General features: G+C 40.6%; 1 protein-coding gene across 1 annotated transcript in view; it reads right to left on the minus strand.

Annotated features, from left to right (window-relative positions):
• Positions 1 to 22,911, minus strand: part of D2HGDH (FAD-linked oxidases family protein) — an 82,950-nt gene extending 60,039 nt beyond the window's left edge. Inside the window, exons 1-5 of the mRNA XM_010277232.3 lie at positions 22,676 to 22,911; positions 21,761 to 22,131; positions 21,138 to 21,239; positions 20,110 to 20,157; positions 16,986 to 17,056 (exon numbers count right to left, since the gene is read on the minus strand). Of these exons, the coding sequence (XP_010275534.1) occupies positions 16,986 to 17,056; positions 20,110 to 20,157; positions 21,138 to 21,239; positions 21,761 to 22,131; positions 22,676 to 22,778 (695 nt within the window). The 5' untranslated portion in view covers positions 22,779 to 22,911. The remainder of the gene's footprint in view (positions 1 to 16,985; positions 17,057 to 20,109; positions 20,158 to 21,137; positions 21,240 to 21,760; positions 22,132 to 22,675) is intronic.
• Between the last annotated feature and the right edge of the window lie 1,704 nt (positions 22,912 to 24,615).

The raw sequence follows: 24,615 nt of genomic DNA on the forward strand, positions 1-24,615 counted from the left end.
CTTGCCACAACTGTTTGTTTTTTACTCTTCCATGAGACTAGGTTACTCCCAACTAGGGTGCACACTCCTGAAGTTGATCTTCTGTCATCAAGGCATCCTGCCCAATCCGCATCTGTATAAGCCTCTAGCTTCAACTGTCCATGATCAGTAAACAATATGCCTCTACCTAGATGTCCCTTCAAATAAGCAAGGATCCTGTCAACTGCCTTACAATGTTGGTCTCGTGGAGCATGCATGTATTGACTCACTACACTTACTGCATAGGAAATGTCCGGTCTTGTCATACACAAGTATAGTAGCCGACCCACAAGTCTTTGGTATCTCCCAAGGTCCTTTACTGCTTCACCTTCTAATGCACTGATTCTATGGTTCTGATCAATGGGGGTGCTAGCTACCTTTGTTCCAAGCTTCCCTGTCTCTTGGAGAAGGTCCAAGACATACTTCCTTTGAGAGATAAAAATTCCATGTTTCGATCTTGCAACTTCGATGCATAAGAAGTATCTCAGTTCTCCAAGATCCTTAATCTCAAATTCCTTATGCAGGTTCCTCTTCAGACTATCAATCTCACTTAGATCATTCCCAATGACAACAATATCATCCACATAAACAATTAGGATTGACACCAAAGATCCCCTGCGCTTCACAAACAAGGTGTGATCAGATTGAGTTTGAGTGTAGCCAAAAATAATCAGGGCCTTTCTGAATTTGTCAAACCATGCTCTGGGAGATTGTTTCAAGCCATATAGTGACTTTTTCAGCTTGCATACCTTTCCCTTTTCAGCATTATCATAAAAACCAACTGGAAGATCCATATACACCTCTTCTTGCAGATCCCCATTTAGGAAAGCATTCTTCACATCCAGTTGAAACAAGGGCCAAGAGTATGAGGCAGCAAGAGAAAGGAGTATCCGAACAGAGGTCATCTTTGCAACTAGCGCAAATGTCTCTAGATAATCAATGCCATAGGTCTGTGTGTACCCTTTCGCAACAAGTCTTGCCTTGTACCTCTCTATACTTCCATCTGTCTTATACTTTACTGTGTAAACCCATCTGCATCCAACTGTCTCCTTGCCTCCATCTCTTCTTGCATAGTTGTCTTCCACTCAGGTTTGGAGAGAGCCTCACTAACACCCTTGGGTATAGACACTGAATCAAGAGAAGAGAGAAAAGCACGGTAGGAAGGAGAAAGTCCACTGTAGGATAAGTACTGTAAAATACAATGAGAAGTGCACTCTTCCCTTTTCTAAGAGCAATAGGGAGATCAAGGTTATATGTAACAGTGTTAGTAGGACCAATTTGAACTGAAATAGTAGTGGGATCAAGAGGAATACATGAATCCGTATAAGCCGAATCTGGAGTCTCCAAGGGATCGACAAAAAGTGGTGTGAGTTCTGCTGTAGTGGAATTAACTGCCTTATGAAGTCTCTACCGTGAGTAATGTTGTGAGACGGAATGCAAAGGAGGTGGCAAGGTAGGTGACATCGGGTGGTGGTCAAGCACAAGAGTAGACACAGGGACTGGAACTGGGAGGGGGATAGACTGCCGACTTACTTCCCCAAAACACTCCCCCTGAGAAGGATTCCTTGAGAAGAAGTATGTAGATTCAAAAAAGGTAATGTCCATAGTAACATACCGGTTCCCAGAGACTGGATCATAGCAGCGGTACCCTTTTTGATTCTCTGCATATCCAAGGAAGACGCATTTCTTTGCCTTGGGATCAAGCTTCGAACGGTAAGGACCAAGGATATGCACAAAGCAGACACACCCAAACACCCTTAGAGGAATATGAAACATCTCCCCCTAAGGAAAAAGAAGGCTGAATGGAGTGTTGAATCCAAGTATATGAGAAGGCACCCTGTTAATCAGATATACTGTTGTGAGAACTGCATCACCCCAAAAACAAACTGGAACTGTAACTGTGATCATCATGCTTCTTGCCATCTCAACAATGTGTCTGTTCTTCCTCTCTGCAACACCATTCTGCTGTGGACTGTAAGAGCAACTACTCTGATGGACAACACCATACTCCAACAGATATGAGGCAATATGTCTCTCAAAATATTCCCTAGCATTGTCAGATCTGAACATCTTTATTCCCGTTCCAAACTGTGTTAGTACCATATGGTGGAATTGCCTCACCAAGGATGGTACTTCATCGCGGGATTTCATCAGGTAAATCCAGGAATATCGAGAGAAATCATCCACAAACAAGAGAAAATAGCGATAGCCGCCCATAGAGGGAACATGATAAGGGCCCCACACATCCAAATGAATAACATCAAAAGGAGGACATCTTTTATTACTAGGTTTAAAAGAGTGTCTACAATGCTTTCCAAGTTCACAACCTTCACACTTCAAACTTGACAGACTCACAGACTCAAATAGTTTTGGAAACAAAGAACTTAAAGAAGAAAAAGACAAATGACCCAGACAATTATGGCAAAGCATAATCTGATCCATAGATTTTGACTCACTGTCCCTACAAACATGATTACTTTGGTGAAGAGAAAGAGCATCCAAGAGGTAGATTCCATTCACTTCACGACCACTCCCAATCGTCCTCTTTGAATCCAGATCCTACAAAATACAGCGCCCAGGAGAAAAAATTACTGAGCAGTTCAGATTCTTAGTCAAACTACTAACAGATAATAAATTGGTGCTCAATCTAGGAACATGGAGGACAGAGGGTAAACAAATAGAATCATTAATCTTAACAGATCCCTTCCCAGCAATAGGAACATGGGATCCATCAGCTGTGGAGACCCTATCTCTGCCAGAACAGAGATGGTAAGAGGAGAGAATAGTGGAGCAATGGGTCATATGCTCTGAGGCTCCAGAGTCTATAATCCAAGGAGATCTCTCCTTACCTGAAGCAGAAACATAGTTTGCAGTGACATGTGAACTACCTGTGTGGGCAAAGGAGGTAGAGTGAGCTCCACCTGTGCTACATGTAACTCGTTGTCCGCTTGCGGCTGAACTAGAACTAGTTGTATCCCTCTGATTTAGAAGTAACCCAGACCTCTCAAGCTTGGCCCTTACTGCAGCAGCTACAACGGACTCCAAAGCAGCTGTAGTAGGGGGGCCGGAGTGTCACCAGTAACTGCCATGTGCGCATTTCCTTTCTTATTCTTCAATCTGGTCGGCACAAGATGTGGGTGAAGCTTCCAACAAGTATCTCTTGTATGCTTAGGCTTCTTACAGTAGTCACAGATCAACTCCCTTTTGCCTTCCTTCTTGTTTTCATTGCCATTATGTTTAGATTTCACAGCACTTACCATAGCGGACTGATCAGAAATGAGATTCTTCATCATTACATCCCTCCTGCACTCCTCTCCTGACACTAAGGCATATGCTTGGGAGAGAGTGACACTGTCCCTGAAAGAAGATGCTATCGTGCAATGTCATACTCAGGGTTAAGGCTAGCAAGGAATTCGAACACCCTATACTTCTCTAAGTGTCTTTGATAGGTAGCTGCATCCTTGGTGGTTTCCCAAGCAAAAGTCTCTAGATGGTCGATCTCCTGCCACAGGGTCTTAAGGACTGAAAAATAGGCTGCAACAGATGTATCTCCCTGCCCTGTAGCAATAATCTGATTTCTCAGTTGATAAGCCCGAGCAACATTTTCCCTTTGTGAATAGGTTTCTACAACCCCATCCCATATCTCAGCAGTATTTGCCCATAAAAAATTTTTACTTATATGTGGCAACATGGAATTACACAACCATGACATTACCATATAATTTTCCTACACCCACCAGGAGTTGCCAGTTTCAGGTTTCACCTCTTCACCAATAATATACCCCAATTTTCCACGAGCCCCAATGGCCATCTTTGCAGATTGGGACCATTCCAAGTAGTTTGTACCATCCAACCTAACTATAGTAATGGTCCCAGCTCCGAAGGGGTCTCCAGCACCTCCTTACACAAGTCTCATTTCAATCTCGGGCTTATATTCAACTCTTTGTCCCTCCATGCTTCTCAAAAGGGTATAGAAACAAATAAAAAATGCAGCAAGAACAAACAAAACACCTTCTGGAACCAACGACACTCCTTTGGTATCCTGGACTTTCTTCCCACAAAAGATTCCTTTTCTGTGGGATGAGAAAAGAGAGAGAAAAAGCAACCGCCCTCTCTAGAAGCCTCCAAACCACGTCAGACTTGAATCGCCCCTTATAAAAAACTCCAAGGAACCCTAAAAAATTAGGGCGCCACTACCTAGGTCAAAATTGAAGAGTCCAACAAAAACATGACTCTTCCCCTTTCTCCAGTTTTTCCTGATTCTAATGAGAAACCATAGACCAGCTACAGGGCATACAGATCCATCAAGAAAATCCAAAAGTTGGGCTTACCTGAGAGCTTCGATCAGCCTCTTAAATCTCCATGCAGTCAGCCGATCTAGGGCTGCACGAGAGAATCACTTGCAGAACCTTCAACCTGCTCTGATACCAAGTAGAAACCACTATCTGCTGATTCGGCCAAGCTTCTTGTGAAAGGAAGAGGAGAAAGTTGTAGATTTCAGCAATAGAAAGAGAAAAGGGAAGAAAGGAGAAGAAGGTCAACTAGGATTGTGTATCATAACCCTAGCCGCCAGCCCCTCATTCTATTTATATTTAACTTAAATATGAGATATTACAAAGATGCCCATAGTAGGGCGACAACTCAAACTAAATAGTTACAACCCTTTTAAAAATAAAAACTAATGGGCCCAAGGCCCAACAACTTCTTAATTTAAAAGAAAATAAACTAAACACAAATCGGCCCATTCAACAACACAAATCGGTGGCCCCACTCAACAAAATTCAAGCTCCTTTTGATTTGGTCCATTCTGATGTTTGGGGCCCTTCACCTCTTGTTTCTGTAGATGGCTTTCGTTACTTTATCAGTTTTATTGATCACTATTCTCGATGCACATGGATCTACTTGTTAAAAGGACATGATGAAGTGCCACAGATAACCATGGCATTTTGTAAAATGATTGAAACTCAATTTGACAAGAAGATTAAGCAATTCCGTTCAGACAATGCTGCTGAATATTTTGAAAGATCCTTGAACCTGTTCATGGAGGATGCAGGCATGCTACACCAGTCATCTTGTGCTAGTACCCCTCAATAGAATGGGGTTGCTGAGCGCAAAAATAGACACTTATTGGAGACCGCTCGAGCTTTACTATTTCAGCACAAGGTTCCCAAGCACTATTGGTCTCAAGCAGTCCTTACCACATCATATCTGATAAATCGGATGCCACCCAAGGTGTTGGGTATGAAAACTCCTTTCTTTGTCCCTTGTCCTAATCTTCCAGACTTTCCTCTTCCACCTAGAGTCTTTGGTTGTGTATGTTTTATACATGTAAAGGATCCAAAGAAGACCAAGTTGGATCCTAGGGCTACGAAAGGAATCTTTCTAGGGTACTCTCCTACACAGAAGGGTTACAAGTGTTATGATCCCGTTACCAAGAAGAAATACGTCACAAAAGATGTGGTATTTTTTGAGTCTCAATCCTATTTTCATTCTTCCCAGAATCCTCTTCAGGGGGAGACTAGTGGGATGGAAGAGGATTCTTCTTCCCCCTCCTTTTTTGTGCCTCTTTCTGCCTTGGGCCTTCCATCTTCTCCTCCTGATCCTCCTAGTTGTAGCATCCCAGGTGAATCTAGTGAGGCTCTCATTGAACCTGTTACCACTCTGGATGCTGCAGATGTAACTGAGGACACTAGTAGGCAACAAAAAGATATAAGAATCACCTACAACAGAAGGAAAAAAAACCCTCTAACTCATGGCAGCAACCAATCGGACTCAGATCAATTTGTCTCAGCAACTCCAGGTAGTCTTATCACTCATACTTCTGATTTGGATCTCCCTATTGCTCTTCGTAAGTCTACCCGTTCTTGTACTATCCGACACCCCATTGCTGAATTTGTTTCTTACTCACGTTTATCTCCCCGTTATTATTCCTTTGTGTCTGCTCTCTCTTTCGTGCATGTCCCTACTAGGTACTCAGAGGCAGTGTCTGACCCAAGATGGAGAGAGGCTATGAATGAAGAAATGAAAGCCTTAATGAAAGCAAGGACTTGGGAATTAGTGGATCTACCAAAAGGGAAGAGCACTGTGGGATGCAAGTGGGTGTTCACTGTGAAGCATAGGGAGGACGGGGCCATTGAAAGATACAAGGCCAGACTTGTGGCAAAGGGGTTTACTCAAAAAGAAGGGATTGACTACAAAGAGACCTTTGCTCTAGTCGCGAAGCTCAACACAATCTGAGTTCTATTGTCATTAGCTGCAAACTTCTCATGGGAGCTACACCAGTTGGATGTGAAGAACGCTTTCCTAAATGACGATCTACATGAAGAAGTATTCATGGATCCTCCACCAGGTTATGGCTTTGATGGGAAAGTGTGTAAATTGAGGAAAGCATTATATGGTCTTAAGCAGTCTCCTCAGGCTTGGTTTGAGAAGCTCTGTGGGGCCATGAAGAGAGTGGGATACACTCAAAGTGGTGTAGATCATACCTTGTTCATAAGGAAACAGGATAGCAGACTTACAACACTCATCGTCTATGTGGATGATATGGTGATTATAGGGAATGATCTAGAAGAGATAAAAAGATTGAAGGAGTTCTTGGCTTCTGAGTTTGAGATCAAAGACTTGGGCCATCTGAGATACTTCCTTGGAATTGAAGTTGCTAGATCACAAGAGGGCATCTATATATGTCAACGGAAGTATGTCCTTGATCTTCTAGAGGAGACAAGTATGATGGGGAGTAGACCAGCAGATGCTCCAATAGAACAAAACCATGGTCTACAGGAATCAGTAGGAGAGGACTACCTTGATAAAGAGAGATACCAAAAACTAATAGGGGAGTTCATATATTTGTCTCTCACTCGACCAGATATTGCTTATGCTGTACATGTTGTCAGCCAGTACATGCACTCTCCAAAGATTCCTCATATGAGAGCAGCGGAAAGGATTCTTAGGTACTTGAAGACTTGCCGAGAAAAGGAATTCTGTTCAAAAAACACAATAAAATTGAAATTGAAGCGTATACTGATGCAGATTGGGTTGGTTCTGTTGGAGACAGGAAGTCTACTTCTGGGTATTGCACGTTTGTTGGAGGGAATTTGGTTACATGGCGAAGTAAAAAGCAGAATGTGGTTGCTAGATCAAGTGCAGAGGCTGAATATCGAGCTATGGCTCATGGTGTTGCTGAACTATTGTGGCTTAGGACCCTTCTTGGTGAGCTCGGGATAAAGGTCGAGTGTCCTCTCAGGCTGTACTGTGACAACAAGACTGCCATCAACATTGCAAATAACCCAGTGCAACATGATAGGACAAAGCATATTGAGATTGACCGACACTTCGTTAGAGAAAGGATAGTCTCAGGGGAACTTTGCATTCCTTATACTCCTTCCGAGATGCAGATTGTAGATGTGCTAACAAAAGGACTAGCTTCAATGAAATTCTTAGACCTACTTGGCAAGCTAAACATGACTGACATCCATGCTTAGCTTGAGGGGGAGTGTTGGCTCGGCTGGTTTAGTGTTTATGTTAGTCTATTTGTGTCTTAAGTTCTTAGTTATTGGGCCCAAACTTGTTTTCCAGCAAACAGTAATCAATCACCTTTCTATTGTCTTTTTCATCATTCTCCAAACTACTCTACACTTCATGTTTTTGGTTGCATTTGCCTTGTACATCTTCCTCCCCATGAGCGCACTAAGCTTACTGCTCAATCAACTATGTGTGCCTTTATGGGGTACAGTTTAGAACATAAAGGATTTCTCTGTTATGATCCTAAAGTTCGTCGTCTCCGTTCGAAATGTTATCTTTCTTGAGATTTGTCCTTTTTTGAATATGTTGTTAAATTACTTGCACCATCCTTCTCTATTCTACATAACTTTACTCCTGCAGGTGATTCAGTCTTGCCTCTTCAAGTCTATCACAGGAAGTATCCAGCTACACCAATGCCTATGCCTCCTCCTTTATCGACCCCAATGCATGTTCCTTTGACATCCTCAGACCTTGTACCATCCACGTCTACTTCTCATGTAAGTGATCCTTCACCTCCTACTCCCACTCCTTTACAACGCTCTTCCAGAGTTATTCGTTCTCCTGACTGCTATGGATATTCTACTATCCATAGTTCCCTTTCTACTACTTTGTCTTCTACAGATATCCCTAAGTCTTACCAACAGGCTGCAGCAATTGGGCATTGGAAAGCTGCAATGGGCTTGGAAATTCAGGCCCTATTGGAAAATGATACTTGGGAGCTTGTTTCTCCTCCACCGGATGCCTCCATTATTGGCAGTCGTTGGGTGTAGTCAGTCAAATTGAATTCTGATGAGAGCCTAATAGATATAATGCTCGCCTTGTTGCTCAAGGGTACAAACAAGAACATGGCATCGACTATGAGGAGACGTTTGCGCCAGTGGCTAAGATGACTACTGTTCGGCTTATTCTTGCTATCACTACTATTAAACAATGGACTGTTCATTAGATGGATGTCAAGAATGCCTTTCTTCATGGGCATCTCCGTGAGACAGTGTATATGAAGCCTCCTCCAAGCTACTGTGATGATTCTACTCTAGTCTGCAAACTAAAGAAGTCCTTGTATGGGCTTAAACAAGCCCCACGGGCCTGGTTTGAGAAGTTCAGAGGGGTTATTATTGAAGCAGGATTTCAGCAAAGCGCCTCAAATTATTCCCTCTTTATTCTTCGTCGTCCCCAAGGAATGACTCTTCTACTAGTATATGTTGACGATATACTTATTACCGGTGATAACTTGGAAGGGGTCACTAAGTTGAAGCAACTTCTCAGTCAATCCTTCAAAATGATGGATCTTGGTCCTGTGACCTACTTTCTTGGTCTTGAGATCACCAGAAGTGCTTGAGGATATTTTGTCAACACAAATATGCTAGTGACCTAATTAAGATGGCCAATCTCTCTGATTCAAAGCAAGTTGATACCCCATTGGAACTCAACCTTAAGCTCAGTAACGATGATGGACAACTCCTTCTTGATGCTACATTATATCATCAACTTGTTGGAAGCCTTATTTACCTAACTATGACTCGGCCAGACATATCATCAACTTGTTGAAGGTGGCAAATTGGGCAAGAAAAAGCGGAAGGCTAAAAGGAAGGCTCAAAAGAAGGGTAGCAAAACTAAAAAGCAAAAGAAAGATAAGGCATCGGATGCCTGTCACTTCTGCAAGCAGACCGGCCACTAGAAGAGGAATTGTCCTCAATACCTGGAGACTAAGAAACAAGGTGCGTTCAATTCTTTCATCATAGAGACCAATCTGTTGGTCACTTCTGCTTCCTGGTGTATTGACTCTGGGGCTTCGATTCATGCGTGTAACTCACTGCAGGGGTTCAAGATAAGCAGAAGACTGAGTGAAGGAAAAATGACACTTTACTTGGGGACTTCTGCAACTGTTGCAGCTACAACCATAGGAACTGTAGAACTAGTTTTCAATGAAGGAACAATTATACTGAAAGATTGTCTTTTCATACCTAATTTAAGAAGAAAATTGATTTCTGTCTCAAAATTGTGCATGGATGGTTATTCTATTTTGTTTAGTAATGTGATTACTATTAAACGGAATAACAAATTCCTAGCATATGGGGAACTTGAGAATGGTCTCTATGTTCTCCATCCCTCTCTGGAAACCAACATTACCGAAACTACGTCGGAAATAATCCCCAAGAAAAGAATCCATGAAATAGTTAGTCTCACGTGTCTGTGGCATTACCAACTTAGCCACATTAACATAGATCGTATCACAAGGTTGGTAAAGGATGGTCCTTTGGGTTTTCTAACCATAGAAGATCTTCCAACCTATGAACCTTGCCTTCAGGGTAAGATGACGAAGCGGCCATTTAACGGTAAGCCTGGAAAATCTACAGGCACACTTGACCTTATACATACTGATGTGTGTGGTCCCCTGAATGTTAGGACACATAATCAACACGTTCATTTTATAACCTTTACCCATGATTATTCTCGGTATGGTTACGTGTACCTAATGAGATATAAGTTTAAATCCTTTGAAAAGTTCAAGGAGTTCAGACAAGAAGTCGAGAAACAGTTAGGGAGAGAAATTAAAGCCCTTCGATCAGATCGAGGTGGTGAGTATCTCTTTGACGAATTCAGGGACTACTTAAAGGACAATGGGATAGTATCACAATTAGCCCCTCCCGCTACACCACAATTAAACGGTGTCGGAAAGGAGGAACCAAACCCTATTGGATATGGTCCGATCACTTCTTGTCCACTCAGAATTACCTACATCCTTTTGAGGATACGCATTAGAGACTGCGATCTACGTGCTGAACCGAGTTCCAACCAAATCCGTTCCGAAGACTCCCTATGAGCTTTGAACCGGTAAGAAACCAAGTGTGAGACACTTGAAGATTTGGGGTTGTCCGGCACATGTTAAAAGAACTAATGCTGACAAATTGAAATCTAAGACCAGTCGTTGCCTATTTGTAGTTTACCCCAAAGGCTCTGTAGGTTACCTATTATATGATCCGACAGAACAAAAGGTGTTTTGCAGTCGAAATGCTTGTTTCTTAGAAGAAGATTATATCCTGGAGAATCTTCAACAAGAAGTTGTTCTTGATGAGGAGAGCCCAGGAGTAGTGGGAGATGTTCCACAAGCTCCAGATACTCAACCTAGAAGGTCTACCCGGGTATCCAAGCCTCCAGTTCGTTACGGCTATGACCAAGAAAGTTACTTAGTGGAAGCCACGACAAGTGAGGAGGATCCCACGACTTATGTGGAAGCTATGTTGGACATAGATTCCCTAAAGTGGGTAGATGCCATGAAAGCCGAGATGGACTCGATGGAGACCAACAAGGTCTGGACTCTTGTGGACCCACCCTCTGGGGTGAAAGCAATTGGTTGCAAGTGGATTTACAAGAGGAAGAAGGGCCCAGATGGTAACATTGAGACCTATAAAGCTCGTCTTGTGGCGAAAGGGTACACGCAGAAAGAAGGAATCGACTATGAGAAAACCTTTTCGCTAGTGGCTATGCTGAAGTCTATTAGGATCTTGTTAGCTGTAGCAGCATACCATAACTACGAGATTTGGCAAATGGATGTCAAAACTGCATTTCTGAATGGAGATCTTACTGAAGATATCTACATGCAACAACCGCAAGGATTCATTGTTGCAGGTCAGGAACACATGGTATGCAAACTTAACCGATCCATATATGGACTGAAGCAGGCTTCTAGGAGTTGGAACATTCGGTTTGACTCTACCGTCAAATAGTTTGACTTTGAGCAAAATCCGGATGAGCCCTGTGTTTATAGGAAGACTAGTAGGGATAAGGTTACGTTCTTGGTTTTATATGTAGATGACATTCTACTCATTGGGAATGATGTAGGAATGTTAACTATGGTGAAAGTGTGGCTTTCACAACAATTCTCCATGAAAGATCTTGGAGAAGCCACCTATACCTTGAGACTTCGACTCTATAGAGATAGATTGAAAAGGATAATAGGATTATCCCAATCTACGTACATTGACAAAATTGTCAAGAGATGCAGTATGGAGAACTCCAAGAAAGGAAATGTTCCTTTCAGGCATAGAGTCACTCTCTCCAAGGATATGTCTCTCAAGACTCCCGAGAAGATTTAGGGCATTAAGGCGATTCCCTATGCCTCAACCGTAGGAGCATCATGTATGCCATGCTATGCACTCGTCCTGACATTGCTCAGGCAGTGATTGTGTAAGTAGATACCAATCTAACCCAGGACAAGAACATTGGACAGCTATGAAAAACATATTGAAATACCTTCGAAGGACAAAAGATTTTTGTCTGGTATTCGATGGTAGTTCACTACAGATCCAAGGGTATACTGATGCCGATTTCCAATCAGATTCAAATGATAGAAAGTCTACATCTGGGTACATCTTTACGATGGGGGCCTGTGCAGTTAGTTGGAAAAGCAGTAAACAAGGTTCCACCGTAGATTCCACGACCGAAGTCGAATACATTGCCGCAAGTAAAGCTGCTAAAGAGGCCATCTGGATGAATTCCATTCAGGAATTAGGAGTAGTTTCGTCCAACACATCACCCATTCCATTGCTGTGTGACAACAATGGAGCTATAGCTCAGGCTAAGGAGTCACGAGCCCACTCGAAGTCGAAGCACATCGAGAGGAAGTACCATGTACTGTGGGAGATAGTTGGTGAGGGACGCCTTGATTCAGAAAGTAGCATCAACGGAGAATATAGCAGACCCATTGACTAAGCCACTCACACAGAAAGTGTTTGAGAAACACATGGAAAGAAAGGGACTCCGGCTTGTACCCGATTGGACCTAAGTGCAAGTGGGAGCTGTTAGACAGTTATGCCCTTAGCTCCAATCAGATTGATGTATCTTTTGACGTTTATTGTAAATGAATAAAGTACATAATTGATTCATGTCATTGTGGTGTGTTTATACCCTTAAACTGGACACTTATAAGACTCGTGTTAGTTTAGAATCTTCACAGTCGTTGGATAGATCATGGGAGATTTATCCTGCCAAGGCTGACACTGATGTACCGCCAAGTTGGTTGGGGTGGCTTGTCTCAGCTGCCAGAGCGAGACCTGAGGTACATGTAGTGTGGGTTTTCTTGAAACCCTGAATCGAACCAAAATTCCAGTATTGCCCTGGACCTTGGAGATAGATGGGCAAAACTGGAATGTTACACCAGACCCCTAGACTCGATTATGGTACTGCACTAGGTGTCAGATTGGGTTGTCTTTGATATGCCAATCAGTGAGATCCTTAGAGGGGGTCAAAACTTGGGTATGTTGGGATAGTCCAAGAATTCATCTGAGTGGGTGATCATAATGACAGGATCAACCTATTTGTCGAACAAAGTGAATGATTGGGGATGCACTCTCTCTGATGGAAACCTAAACTGCCAGCAGTTGATTTCAACCATTGAAATTTGTTTTGCAAAATATATTTATATAGAGATATACATATATATATTATGGTTTCAAAATAATTGCAAAAGGTTTTAATTCCCGAGATTCATGTGAGTAGAGAGTGCAGTACTATTCCTTACAGCCGAGGGAGAGGTCATTTCTTGTCGTGTAGTGTTTGATCATTATGGGCTGAGAAGTTAAGTGTAAGACCATTGAGGGTAATACCTGATAGGCTAATCTTGCATCTGACCACAGTCCTTGGGTTTTCATAAGGTAGCTGGACCCAAGGACCATTTAGTGTAAATGTTGGGCCCATTAAGAGCCCATGGTGATGGACTCAGGGGTTCACTGTCTCCTATAGTGAATTCGGCCATGCCTTATAACAAAGGCTAAGCAGAACCCATGTGGCTGATTGTAGATCAATGTTTAGGTCCCACGCCATACAAAGAAAGCCAACTAGGCAGCAGGTTAAGAGGTTAAGTGAGCACATAAACTTAATGGGCCTAAAGCCCAATTCGATCTAGGCTTAAGTCAGTTAATTAAAAGGAGGCAAGATAGGATTTATAATCTGATTAGGATTAGTTCAAGGATAAGATAAGGCTTATTCATTCAAGAGTCCAGATCTAAATATCAGATTTGGATTAAGGAACCCTCTCCTAATTAGATTAGGAGGCTGATCCTAAGAAGGCTATAAATAAAGGGGGTGAAATCCTTAGTTACACACCACAACAATCTGCAGAGTTCTTCCCTGTTGTTGCTGCCCTTACCCAGTTCGATCTCCACTTGTGGGAGTGATCAAGAATTGTTCTTGATATTGCTTTTTGGTAGAAGAAGCAATCTGAAGTCGTGCTCACCAGCCCTCTACTCCATTCTTGCTGCAGAATTCGGTTCTTGCTGAAGAGCCGTCCTGCTGATCCTGTTTCACCACACACTATGTCATGTTCAGTGGAAGCGGGTTTTGGTTTTCTCCTTGGAAGTGAACACCTTCATTGGGAGTTACTGCTACTTCGTATTAGGTATATCCCTCTCCTCCCTTTAGGTTTCAGATCTGGTCTGGTTTGGTTCAAGATTGATCCTTGAAAAAGCAGTTTTCTAAAATAGGGAATGCGATTCCCAGATGGAAAAGAGAGATTTTTGAAATTTCGCCCTACCTTCCTGCAGGGTTCGGCCATCCATGTGATGGATCTCTCATCCCTTCAATAGCATCTCATCATAACCGTCATACCCAGTAGGACCGAATCTTATGCACAATGCCTCCATGAATTCTTGCCATGAGATTTTGTTAGACAGTGTATGCCCTTAGCTCTAATCAGAATGATGTACATTATGGCATTTAATATAAATGAATAAAGTACATATTCGATTCATGTTATTATGGTGTGTTTCTGTGTAATACCCTTAAACTGGACACTTATGAGAATCGTGTTAGTTTAGAATCTTACAGCCATTGAATAGATCTGGGGAGATTTGTCCTGCTAAGGCTGACACTAATGTGCTGCCAAGTTGGTTGGGGTGGCTTGTCTCAGCTGCCAGGGTGAGACCTGAAGTACATGCAATGTGGGTTTTCTTGAAACCCTGAACCGGACCAGAATTCCAGTATTGCCCTAGACCTTGGAGATAGATGGGCAAAACTGGAATGTTACACCTGACCCCTAGACTCGATTATGATACTGCACTAGGTGCCGGATTGGCCTGTCTTTGATATGCCAATCAGTGAGATCTTTAGAGGGGGTCAAAACCTGGGTATGTTGGGACAGTCCGAGACTTCATCTGAGTGGGTGATCATAGTGGCAAGATCAGTCCATTTGTCGGACAAAGTGAATGATCGGGGATGCACTCTCTCTGATGGAAACCAAAACTGTCGGCGGTCAATTTCAACCGTTGAAATTTGTTTTGCAAAATATATTTATATAGAGATATGCATATATATATTATGGTTTCAAAATGTTTGCAAAAGGTTTTAATTCCCGGGATCCATGTGAGTAGAGAGTGCAGCACTGTACCTTGCAGTCGAGGGAGAGGTCCTCTCTTGTTGGGCAGTGTTTGATCATTATGGGCTGAGAGGTTAAGTGTAAGATCATTGAAGGTAATACCTAATGGGCTAATCTTGCATCTGCCCACAGTCCTTGGGTTTTTATAAGGTGGCTTGACCCAAGGACCATTTAGTGTAAATGTTGGGCCCATTAAGAGCCCATGGTGATGGACTCAGGGGTTCGCTGTCTCCTATAGTGAATTCGGCCAGGCCTTGTAACAAAGGCTGGGCTGAACCCATGTGGCTGATGTGTAGATCAATGTTTGGGTCCCACGCCATACAAGGATATCCAACTGGGCAGCAGTTTGTAGGATAAGTGAGCACATGGACTTAATGGGCCTAAAGCCTAATTCAAACTGGCTTAATGAGATTAATTAAAGAGAGGCGGTTCTGGAATTTAGATCAGCAGATAGGATAAGGGATTATCCCTATCCACTCAGAGAGTCCAGATCCAAATAGAGATTTGGATCAAGAAACTTCTAATTGGATTAGGAGAGCTGATCTTTATCTATAGATAAAATAAGGGATTATCCTTATCTCTTAAAGAGAGCCCAAATCCAAATACAAGATTTGGATTAGGAAACTCCTAATGGGATTAGGAGAACCTCTCTTTAAGGCTATAAATAGAGGAGAAGGGCGAACCCCAAATCATCCTTCAGTCTTACTGATTCAAGAGAGAAGACAACATACAGTTGGACTAACGCCATCTTCTGCTCTTGCCTTCTCCTACTATTGCCGCCATTTCCAGTTCGATCTCCACCTGTAGGAGCGATCAAGAAGAGTTCTTGATATTATCTTTTGGAGAAAAGATAATCAGAAGTCGTGCTCACCTACCCAAAATCGAGTTCTTGCTGAAGAATTCGGTTCTTGCTGAAGAACCACCCCGCTGATTCTGCTCCACCCTACGCTGTGTCATCTTCAGTGGGAGCAGTTTTTGGTATTCTCCTTGGGCGTGAACACATTCGTTGTGGTTACTACTACTCCGTATTAGGTATATCCCTCTCCTACCTTTTGGTTTCAAATCTGGTCTGGTTTAGGTTCAAGATTGATCCTTGAAAATGCAGTTTTCTAAAATAGGGAATGTGATTCCCACATGGGAGAGAGAAATTTTGAAATTTCGCCCAACCTACCTGTAGGGTTCGGCCATCCATATGATAGATCTCTCATCCCTCAAATTTGGGGTCGGGAGCGCCGGAACCACTGAAACCATAGAATCGCCTCCCCTTCCAGATGAAAAGAGGCGGTGGTCTCGCGCTGGAGTCCCTGTACATCATGATACTCAAAATACTTCTCGGCCTTGAAGATCCAGGGAATCGGATCTCCCCCATAGAGTGCACTTTCTCGGCCTGCGGCCGGAGGAGTCTTCTCCTTCTGAGATGCCATTACCGACATGGCTTCCTTGATCTCCTTAAGCCCCGTGACCACCTGGTGGAGATCGACTTCGATCTTGTCCTCCCTCTCGTCCAGCACCACCAATCTGGTGTTGGTCATCTTCAATTGTTCAAGTTAGTCGACGCAGCTCTGATACCAATTGATGAGTTGCTGCTCACCTCAGGAGTCTCTTCGAGGGAGACCCTTCCTCCTAAGAGAGAAGAGAGAGAGAAAGAGAGAGAGAAGAGAGTTCAATCTTTGCATGCTTCATTCATTCTCCCAACCCATTCTTATAATGATTTCAGTTACAAAATATCTCAACCAACTCTGAGCTCTCACAACAAACTCTGAGCTCTAACGAATTCATGCAGAGGGACCAGCTGACGTGTTGCTTGCTGCAGTTGGGTGCTGCTTACGTGCCTTCTTTCTCAGGTAGGTGCGAGTAAGTGAAGGTCTGGGCCTCGGGTTTGGGTCTGGGTCTTGGTTCCCAACAGACTCAGGTTGAAATTTTGCAAAAATTTGAGTGGACCAGGCCTGAAACCCAGCCTGTGAACAGGTCTAGTCAAAATGAGTTGATAGCATTCTGGAACTATAAAATTTGGATCAATTATAGTTGTTGGATGCACTCGCATCAAGGAAAAATTTTAGTGCAAGAATGTTACCCATGGTTAACCAAGAAAGAGTCCAGGTTCTCCAATATGCATCCTGCTTCACACACCAGTATACCGCTGACCTAAAAGAATTCTGTAAGATAAACAATTCAAAGAGAAACCAAGGATACATTTATGCATGAATGGAAAAATATGGACTTTGAGAACAATGATAAGTTAATAACAGATCTCTGTGTGTACTTGCCTTCACATGAATGTATATAGATTTGCTGCAATGAATTAATCCAACAAATAATTTTCTAAGTAAAATACACTCTAACATCATTGTAAGGACATATAGACAAAGTAATCCCCCTGCAGAAAATGACCAGTGCCTACCCAAATCATCTGAGATTACCAACCAACCATCTATCCAGTAACTTCCTCCACTAAGTCATTTTTTCTTGATCTATAACAAAATAATTTCTTAATATGTGTAGAACATCTAATACAAATGACCAATGCCTACCCAAATCATCCCTTTTTAAAATCAGAGAATTCTTTCAACACAAGGGACTAATATAACATCAAAGAAGCTATAACATCACATAATTTTGGGCATGTCAGTATTTGTTGTTGACATTTATGACTTGGTGTTCTTAAATTACTTGTCTTAGACTTTTTAATGCCTCAGAAATTGAAAAATATTCCAAAATAACACTCTGATTGGGCACCTTAGAGCTATTGCAAGATGCATACTTTAGGGGGAAAAGCAGCCATTGATTCCAATCATCATCCAAGGCTTATCCCAGGTTGACTACATGAATCCTGCTTTTCCATTCCATTCTATTTAATGCCATATTATTGTTAAATTATTAGCACTTAAATCATTTCTTACTACTTTGACCAGTGTCCTTTTCGGCCGGCCCCTACCTTTTTAGCCCCTTCAACTTGCAACAGATCACTTCTTATGCAGGCTGTGAAAGATCTTCTATGCACATGACCAAACCATCTTAGTCGACTTCCTCTTGTTTTATCAACTATTGAAGCTATTACTACATTCCACCGAATGACTTCATTTCTGATCCTATTTTTTCTAGGTTTTCCATTCATCATTCTCAGAATATACATTTCTGCCACACTCATTTTTTAGAATGTCATTTCTTAAGTGCCCAACACTCTACTCCATACAACATAGCTGGCCTTACAACTTTTTTATGAAAATTTCCCTTTAATCTAAGTGGTATTAACCTATCACAAAAGATATCAGATACACCCCAACTGCTTATTAATCATTGCACATCGAAATCTGCACCAGAAATCTGAAGACCTGAATATGAATTTGTAATACCTTTCACCTCTTTCTGGAGAAAGCACTCATTGCACTAACTATGATTGGTGCACTATAGTTTTAAGGGCATTTTCTCGATATTATTTCCAAATTGAACAAAAGGCATTTTTCAGAAGCCACCCGTCTTCTAGACAAAGAATTGTTATTATAGAAAAAACCACCTCTCCCTATTATGCCCACAAGGGATGGCTACGGGATGGTGTCCAGTCAGCCAACCAAACAGAACAAATCATCCCCTTCATCCAAAAAAAAAATATAGAAGAGGCTAGAGAAGGAGGCAGGAGGGGGTAAATGGAATATAGAGAAAAAAACAAAAAAAAAAGGAATGAAAATAAGAAGAGAAGGGGGGGGGAGAGAGAGAGAAATGATATTGAACTTGGTCTTCTACTGTTGCTGCATGCCCAGGTCCATCACGAGTTTAGCTTCCCTCAACCCAAATCCAATCTTATAAACAAAAAACAGGAGCACAGTAAAACTCATCCCATCACCATTCCTACCCATGATTTACCACATGAATCCATTTTTTCTTTATATGTTTACATCACTTTACTCAACATAATCCTAGATAGAAAGGATAGGTTACACAGGACTCAATAACTGAACCTAAGTAGCTGTTATAATTCTTTGTTGAGTTGAATTTATTAGATGGAAGTTCTGGAGAAAAACCTACTTATGTTTTTTATCATCTTTTTCAATAGTCCTAATAGTTCAGGCATTTCCATTGGAACTTCTTCATAAGAATACACTAATCATTATTGTTGCAGTATCTGTATCTATTATCTGATCCTCATGGATCTCATAACTTCCCTCCTCAGACGTGTATAGTAGAGTACTTGTTTCCTTTCTGTTCATTTCTACAACCTGGCCATCCCTTAATTTGTTGCAATATAACAGTGAACTATGAAGGTAAACTTGTTGCTTACACCTTGCCTGGGGAGAAATAAAGCCTCGGTAACTGTTTGGACCCAAGTCATACAAGAGATTGAAGATCTCTCAGTCATTTTCCTTTTCCTTTTCAATTTGTTTCCTTCAAAGAGAACCTTTAGGCATGCATTTGAATCAAGAAACAAATTTGGTTTTCAATTCATTGTTCACTCAAAAATGATGTTCCCAAGATTCATAGAGGATCCAAATTATTATTTCTCAGTATCCTAGGTTCATTTTTTTCATTGGAAACAGTAACTTTCATTAAACCAACAAAAAGAAATATACAATGTCAACCACTCACAGCATGAGTGTTGACCCCATATATTATCTCAAGATTTATAACATATCCCAAAAAAGATTCTCCCTTTGAGTTCCTTGCTTTACCAAAGTATCAGCCACACACCATCATTGGCTGACTTCCTTGTCCAATTAAAGAGTACTCCAGCTTCCCTTGCTAAGGAAAAAATCTCCCTCATCTGCTGTCTAAATGTCCACACCCCCAGACTTTTTGTCTGCAGCCATCCTATTAACAGCTTATTTTCTCAATGTCCTAGGATCATTTTCACTTTATGAACATAACTGTCATTTATTTTCTCAATGTCCTAGATTGAAGTACAACAAATGTATCAGGAGTCAAAACAAACTCTCTGGCAATAATAACAAAATGACAAAAGTTGGTTAAAAAGTAAAAAAGGGCAAAGTAGCTTTAAGGTATCAATGGTCAAATTACAAAACTCGTCTACTTCAGTTTTATTTTTCCGTCATCGGATCAAGGGGCAGCACATCTAGAAACAAACTGCTTAAAAATCACAGGCTGAATCCCAAAAATAGACTAGGAGGAACATATCTTTTGTCTATAAATTTGAGGAGGATGTTAAAACTCAGAAGCAAAATTCACCCCAAATAAAGAATTCTTACCTCATCAAAAGAAATGATATGATTCATGGAACCAACGTTGATAATTACCTGCATATATTTCATAAAAATTTTTGTTCAGATGCAAGAAAGAGAAACCAGAAAGAATAAAACAGGAATTACCAAAATCTACTAAACGTAAATGAGTTTGTCTAGGTCAGCCTGTGCTTTCATTCATAGCTAAATGCAAATACACAAGAATTCATCATAGAGCCTATAAGAACTAAGAACACAAGCATATATCCATATTAGCATAATCAAATTGCATTAGCCCCATTCCTACAATGTATCCACATTTTCCAGTGTGAATAGCAACCAGTGAACTCTCTTTTTTTACATTTTATTTTTAAAATAAAAGACCTCCAATTCTGCCAGGCAACAGAGATCCCTTGGCTCAAACTTGGCAGGTTAAGAGAAGAGGAGATGATGAACAAGTAGATCTATTTGGCCCCACCATTTCAGTCATCATATGATGTTCAATTTAAACAAATGGCTGAACCTCACTAAATCCTTGCATGGTTACCATAAATATATATGTGTGTGTGTGTGTGCCTCGGGTAACCAAGATGGCCTAATAAGAGTTATGTAGAAAAGTAAGTAGACCATGTGACATCTTTAATGTGATTGGTTGAAATTTTGATGTAATGTACCATAAAAATTTTGAAATGCACCATAGTTGGACTCCTCAAATTTTGACTTATTGGAAACTATTGACCTATTTTTTATGTCAAGTTGTCTTTAATTGATGAAAAAATATAATGCACAATCATGACAAATTGTACCTGTGATCCTGTTTCAATACCCAAGATTCTCTTTCTATATCACTGTACCTTAGATTGAAAAGGACCTCAGATTCATAGAATTGCATTAAGCTTTATGTAAATTCCATGACTTTTCTATTTGCATGTGAATGTAATCACTATGCCATAGTAAATCATAACAAACTCTGATCTAATGCAAAAGTAGGAGTTATGTGCTACACAAAAGTATTCAGTGACACAAGATGGTCAATAAGATAGCAACAGTATCACCTCATCGAAAACAGGCACGCTTCCACCTACAAGACCTGTATTACCACCTTGTGGAACAACAGCCAAGCATCTAGTATTACAATATTTAAGAATTTGAGACACCTGTAGAAAATATTGGAAATACCAGAAAAGTAATCTTTAGTTAGCTAAATCTATTAAGTTTTCTAGCAAGCTTCAGCAACAAGAAAGAAAAGTAAGAAACAATTTGCAGAACTGTGCTTATCTGATATTGAAAAGTTGTTATGTGACCAACTGATGGTGGCTCAGTAGGTAGGATCTCTGACTCATTGTAGCAGAGACCTGGGATCAAAATCCCGCTGCCACCAGGGTTTGGGGGGTTAAGGGGATGGGGGATGGACTACCCCCCGCTGTGTAACCCGAAGAAGAAACTAATCCATTTATGCTACATGTTACATCTTTAAAAAGATGAAACGGTATAAGCTGCATAATCAGCCAGCTTACAAGACTATATGCAATGAACCCAGTAAACTTTCAAATAGACATTAAAGGTAAATGCAGAATTTTTCAGGGAAGCTTCAAAAATGGAGAAGTTTTGTGTTGAAAGTAGTAGATCACTTCAACACAAAATTTGAAAGAAACATAGAAAAGTAAAAGATATAAACCTCCTCGGTGCTCCTAGGCTGCAGCAAAAGCTTACTTGAGCCTTTATATTTTCCCATCCAATCTACATTTGCAGTCAACAGCCTGTCTTCGTCCTGAATGACATTTTTCTCCCCTAATATCTTCTTAAAATGATCAACATCATCAGAATTTAGCGTGGAAAAGGATGGGTTCCTCTGAATCTGTGTTGCCACCGAACCAAAAGACTTGTACTGGATCCTGCATATATGTTCGAGATTCGTTGCTTTAGAAGCATGGAGGTTTCCCGTGTAATCTCTTAAAGGATGGCAGCATGTTTGGAAATGACGCTTTTGACATTGAAAATAATGTTCAACATATGGATTGCAATTTCTTCCCGATTTATACGTAGAACCTGCACAAAGAAATCTTCAATAAGCAGATATCAAAAGAAGAAGCTCTTCCAAACCTCACTTTGCTCTTTCAAAAGGAAATGCATTCAGAATTTGAGAAAACTAAACAAAAAAGGCTAAGGTGCAGCGAGTCAATGCTAGTAAAGTGATATTAAAGCGACGGATTGAAGCTGAGAGGTTAGACAAACTCGAATTTATAATTGACATTTGTCGAAGCGGTTCTAATAATAAATTTTCAAACGACATTCGGCAAAAGTCCAAGTACAAACAAATGAAACAGTTAATTGAACACTATCTCCAACATCATTAACTCCTGTAAGATCAACAACAAATAAATAATTTCTTTGACTAAATCAGAGCTCTCTCATCTACTTCCACTGTTTTAAATTATGTCTGAAATTCCAATAAACAGCTCCATTTTCGGTAAATATCTGAAAATTTGTATTGATTGCAAACAGGAATTAAGAAAATCATGGGGATGAAGAAATCGTTTCAGATTGATCAGAACGAATTTAAAGGATAGTTAAATTGACGAGAAAGAATAACCTGACGTATTGATTGACTTCTCAAAATTAGTGCTTAGAAGAGACTTAAAAAGACTTGTCGAGGAGCGCTTAACGATATGCCGTGAGATCCTCCATTTCTCCATTGTTAGTTCAAGTAGCGTCAGTGATCAGCTCAGCTCAGCTCTCCTCTTGTGTGCTACTGCTGACTGCTAACTGCTTTATGCAGTTTATGGAAGAATAACACCCGTGTGTAAACAACCAGCAGAGATTGAAGATGGAAAAGGACCCACGACCAAAAATGATCTCGATTCTTGATGGCTGAAAATTGGCATGGCCTACGCACAACATTAACACCTGTACGGCATGATCATAAGGATCAATTGGACGGTCATCAATTGACATTTATTTCCTATACTATAGGCATTCTGTTGTATGTAGTGGTACAAATCGGGCCGGATTTGGTCGGATTATGGAGTTGAGCCCAATCTAAGGTTATGAACCCCAACCCGTCCAATCTGACTTTCGATTGGGTTGGGCCCATTCCAATTCTAACATTTTCTGCTTCTTTTTCTGTATTTGATTTCGGTAGAAAAATTCACTCGACCCATTTAAAATTTGAATGGATCGTTGGAGTTTTTAATGTAATAATCGATGTAAATTCATATATTATTTACATTGATTATCAATGAAAAAATCAACCAATTAAATGGTTTATATCAAATTTTTATGGAAATTGTACATTGACAAAAAAATGTCTGAAAAAGTAGATGGATGTGGAGTTTTACATCAGTCCGCTTTTACATTGGAAAACGCATGTAAATGTGAATTAACGGTGGAGTTGTAAATCGATTAACAAACGTTGCCAAAATCTCTTACACTCTTTTTGTCTTGCACCATCACCAAGAAACCTAAACTCCATGCTTTATAATCACATATGGAATACATTTATCAATCGATATTTACTTGTTTAATGTTTTATTGGTTTTTTAGTATAATAAAAGTAAAAATAGAAAATTGAATGTTTCAAATGATTAAAGTATATTATGAATTATGATAGATCTATATTTAAAATTTAAAATCATGAAATTATTAATAATAAAAATAAAATTATATAATGAAAACAAGTAAACTTGGATTTGGTGCAGGTCATGAAAGTTAAATGAAGTCAAATTGGCAAAAATCAACCCTAATCTTAACCTGACCATCACCCAACCCAACTTTTTCGGGGATTGGTTCAGTCTAGCCTTACCAAAGTTGCTCCCTAATTGTATTATTGGCCCAAATCTAATTAGTCATCAAGCGATTCAAGCCTTTTGCGTGCTTAAGTGCTTAATGTCTAAAACATCCCTTGCAGGTTATGGGCATGTAAACCAAGGCTTTCAAGAACAATTACATCACCACGTTTACATGTTTATGAAGGCATTAAAACCTTCCCTTCTATTTTTTTGTTTCCGGATCCGTTACTAACAACTTGTTGTCAACAAAGCTTCAAATAGGATTTATAGCTTCACATCCCAAACATGTATGATACTCATTGATGGGATTATACTTGACATGGTAATTATTTTTGAGGCCATGTTTGTTTTCCAAGAAGTTACTTATCCAGGTAAATGTTCTTTTATTTGTCAAATAAATAAGACTAAATTTTTTAGCCATAAAATCCATTATTTAAAGGGGCAATTTGGTCTCATCCAAGTGTTGGCAACTTCCCTCTAAGTGGGAAAGTTATCTACCCACCACGGAGATGGGGCAAGTGATGCCCAGGTGTGAATTTTGGGAAAAACCGGCAGTTCACTTCATGGCCGATGCTATGGAGTCGCCACCCATCAGGAATTAATAATGGGGAGTGATGGGTCTCCCAGATTTAAATTTTATGAAATCATTTAAAATTAACGACTCCATATTGATTAGCCAGGACAAGGCCATTCTAGATAAGTTGAGAAAGAGAGAGGGAAGGGATTAGGCACTCCTCTCTCTAGT

Source organism: Nelumbo nucifera, chromosome 1 (assembly GCF_055504915.1).
Source record: "Nelumbo nucifera cultivar China Antique chromosome 1, China Antique-T2T, whole genome shotgun sequence".
In the NCBI taxonomy this organism is placed as follows: Eukaryota; Viridiplantae; Streptophyta; class Magnoliopsida; order Proteales; family Nelumbonaceae; genus Nelumbo; species Nelumbo nucifera.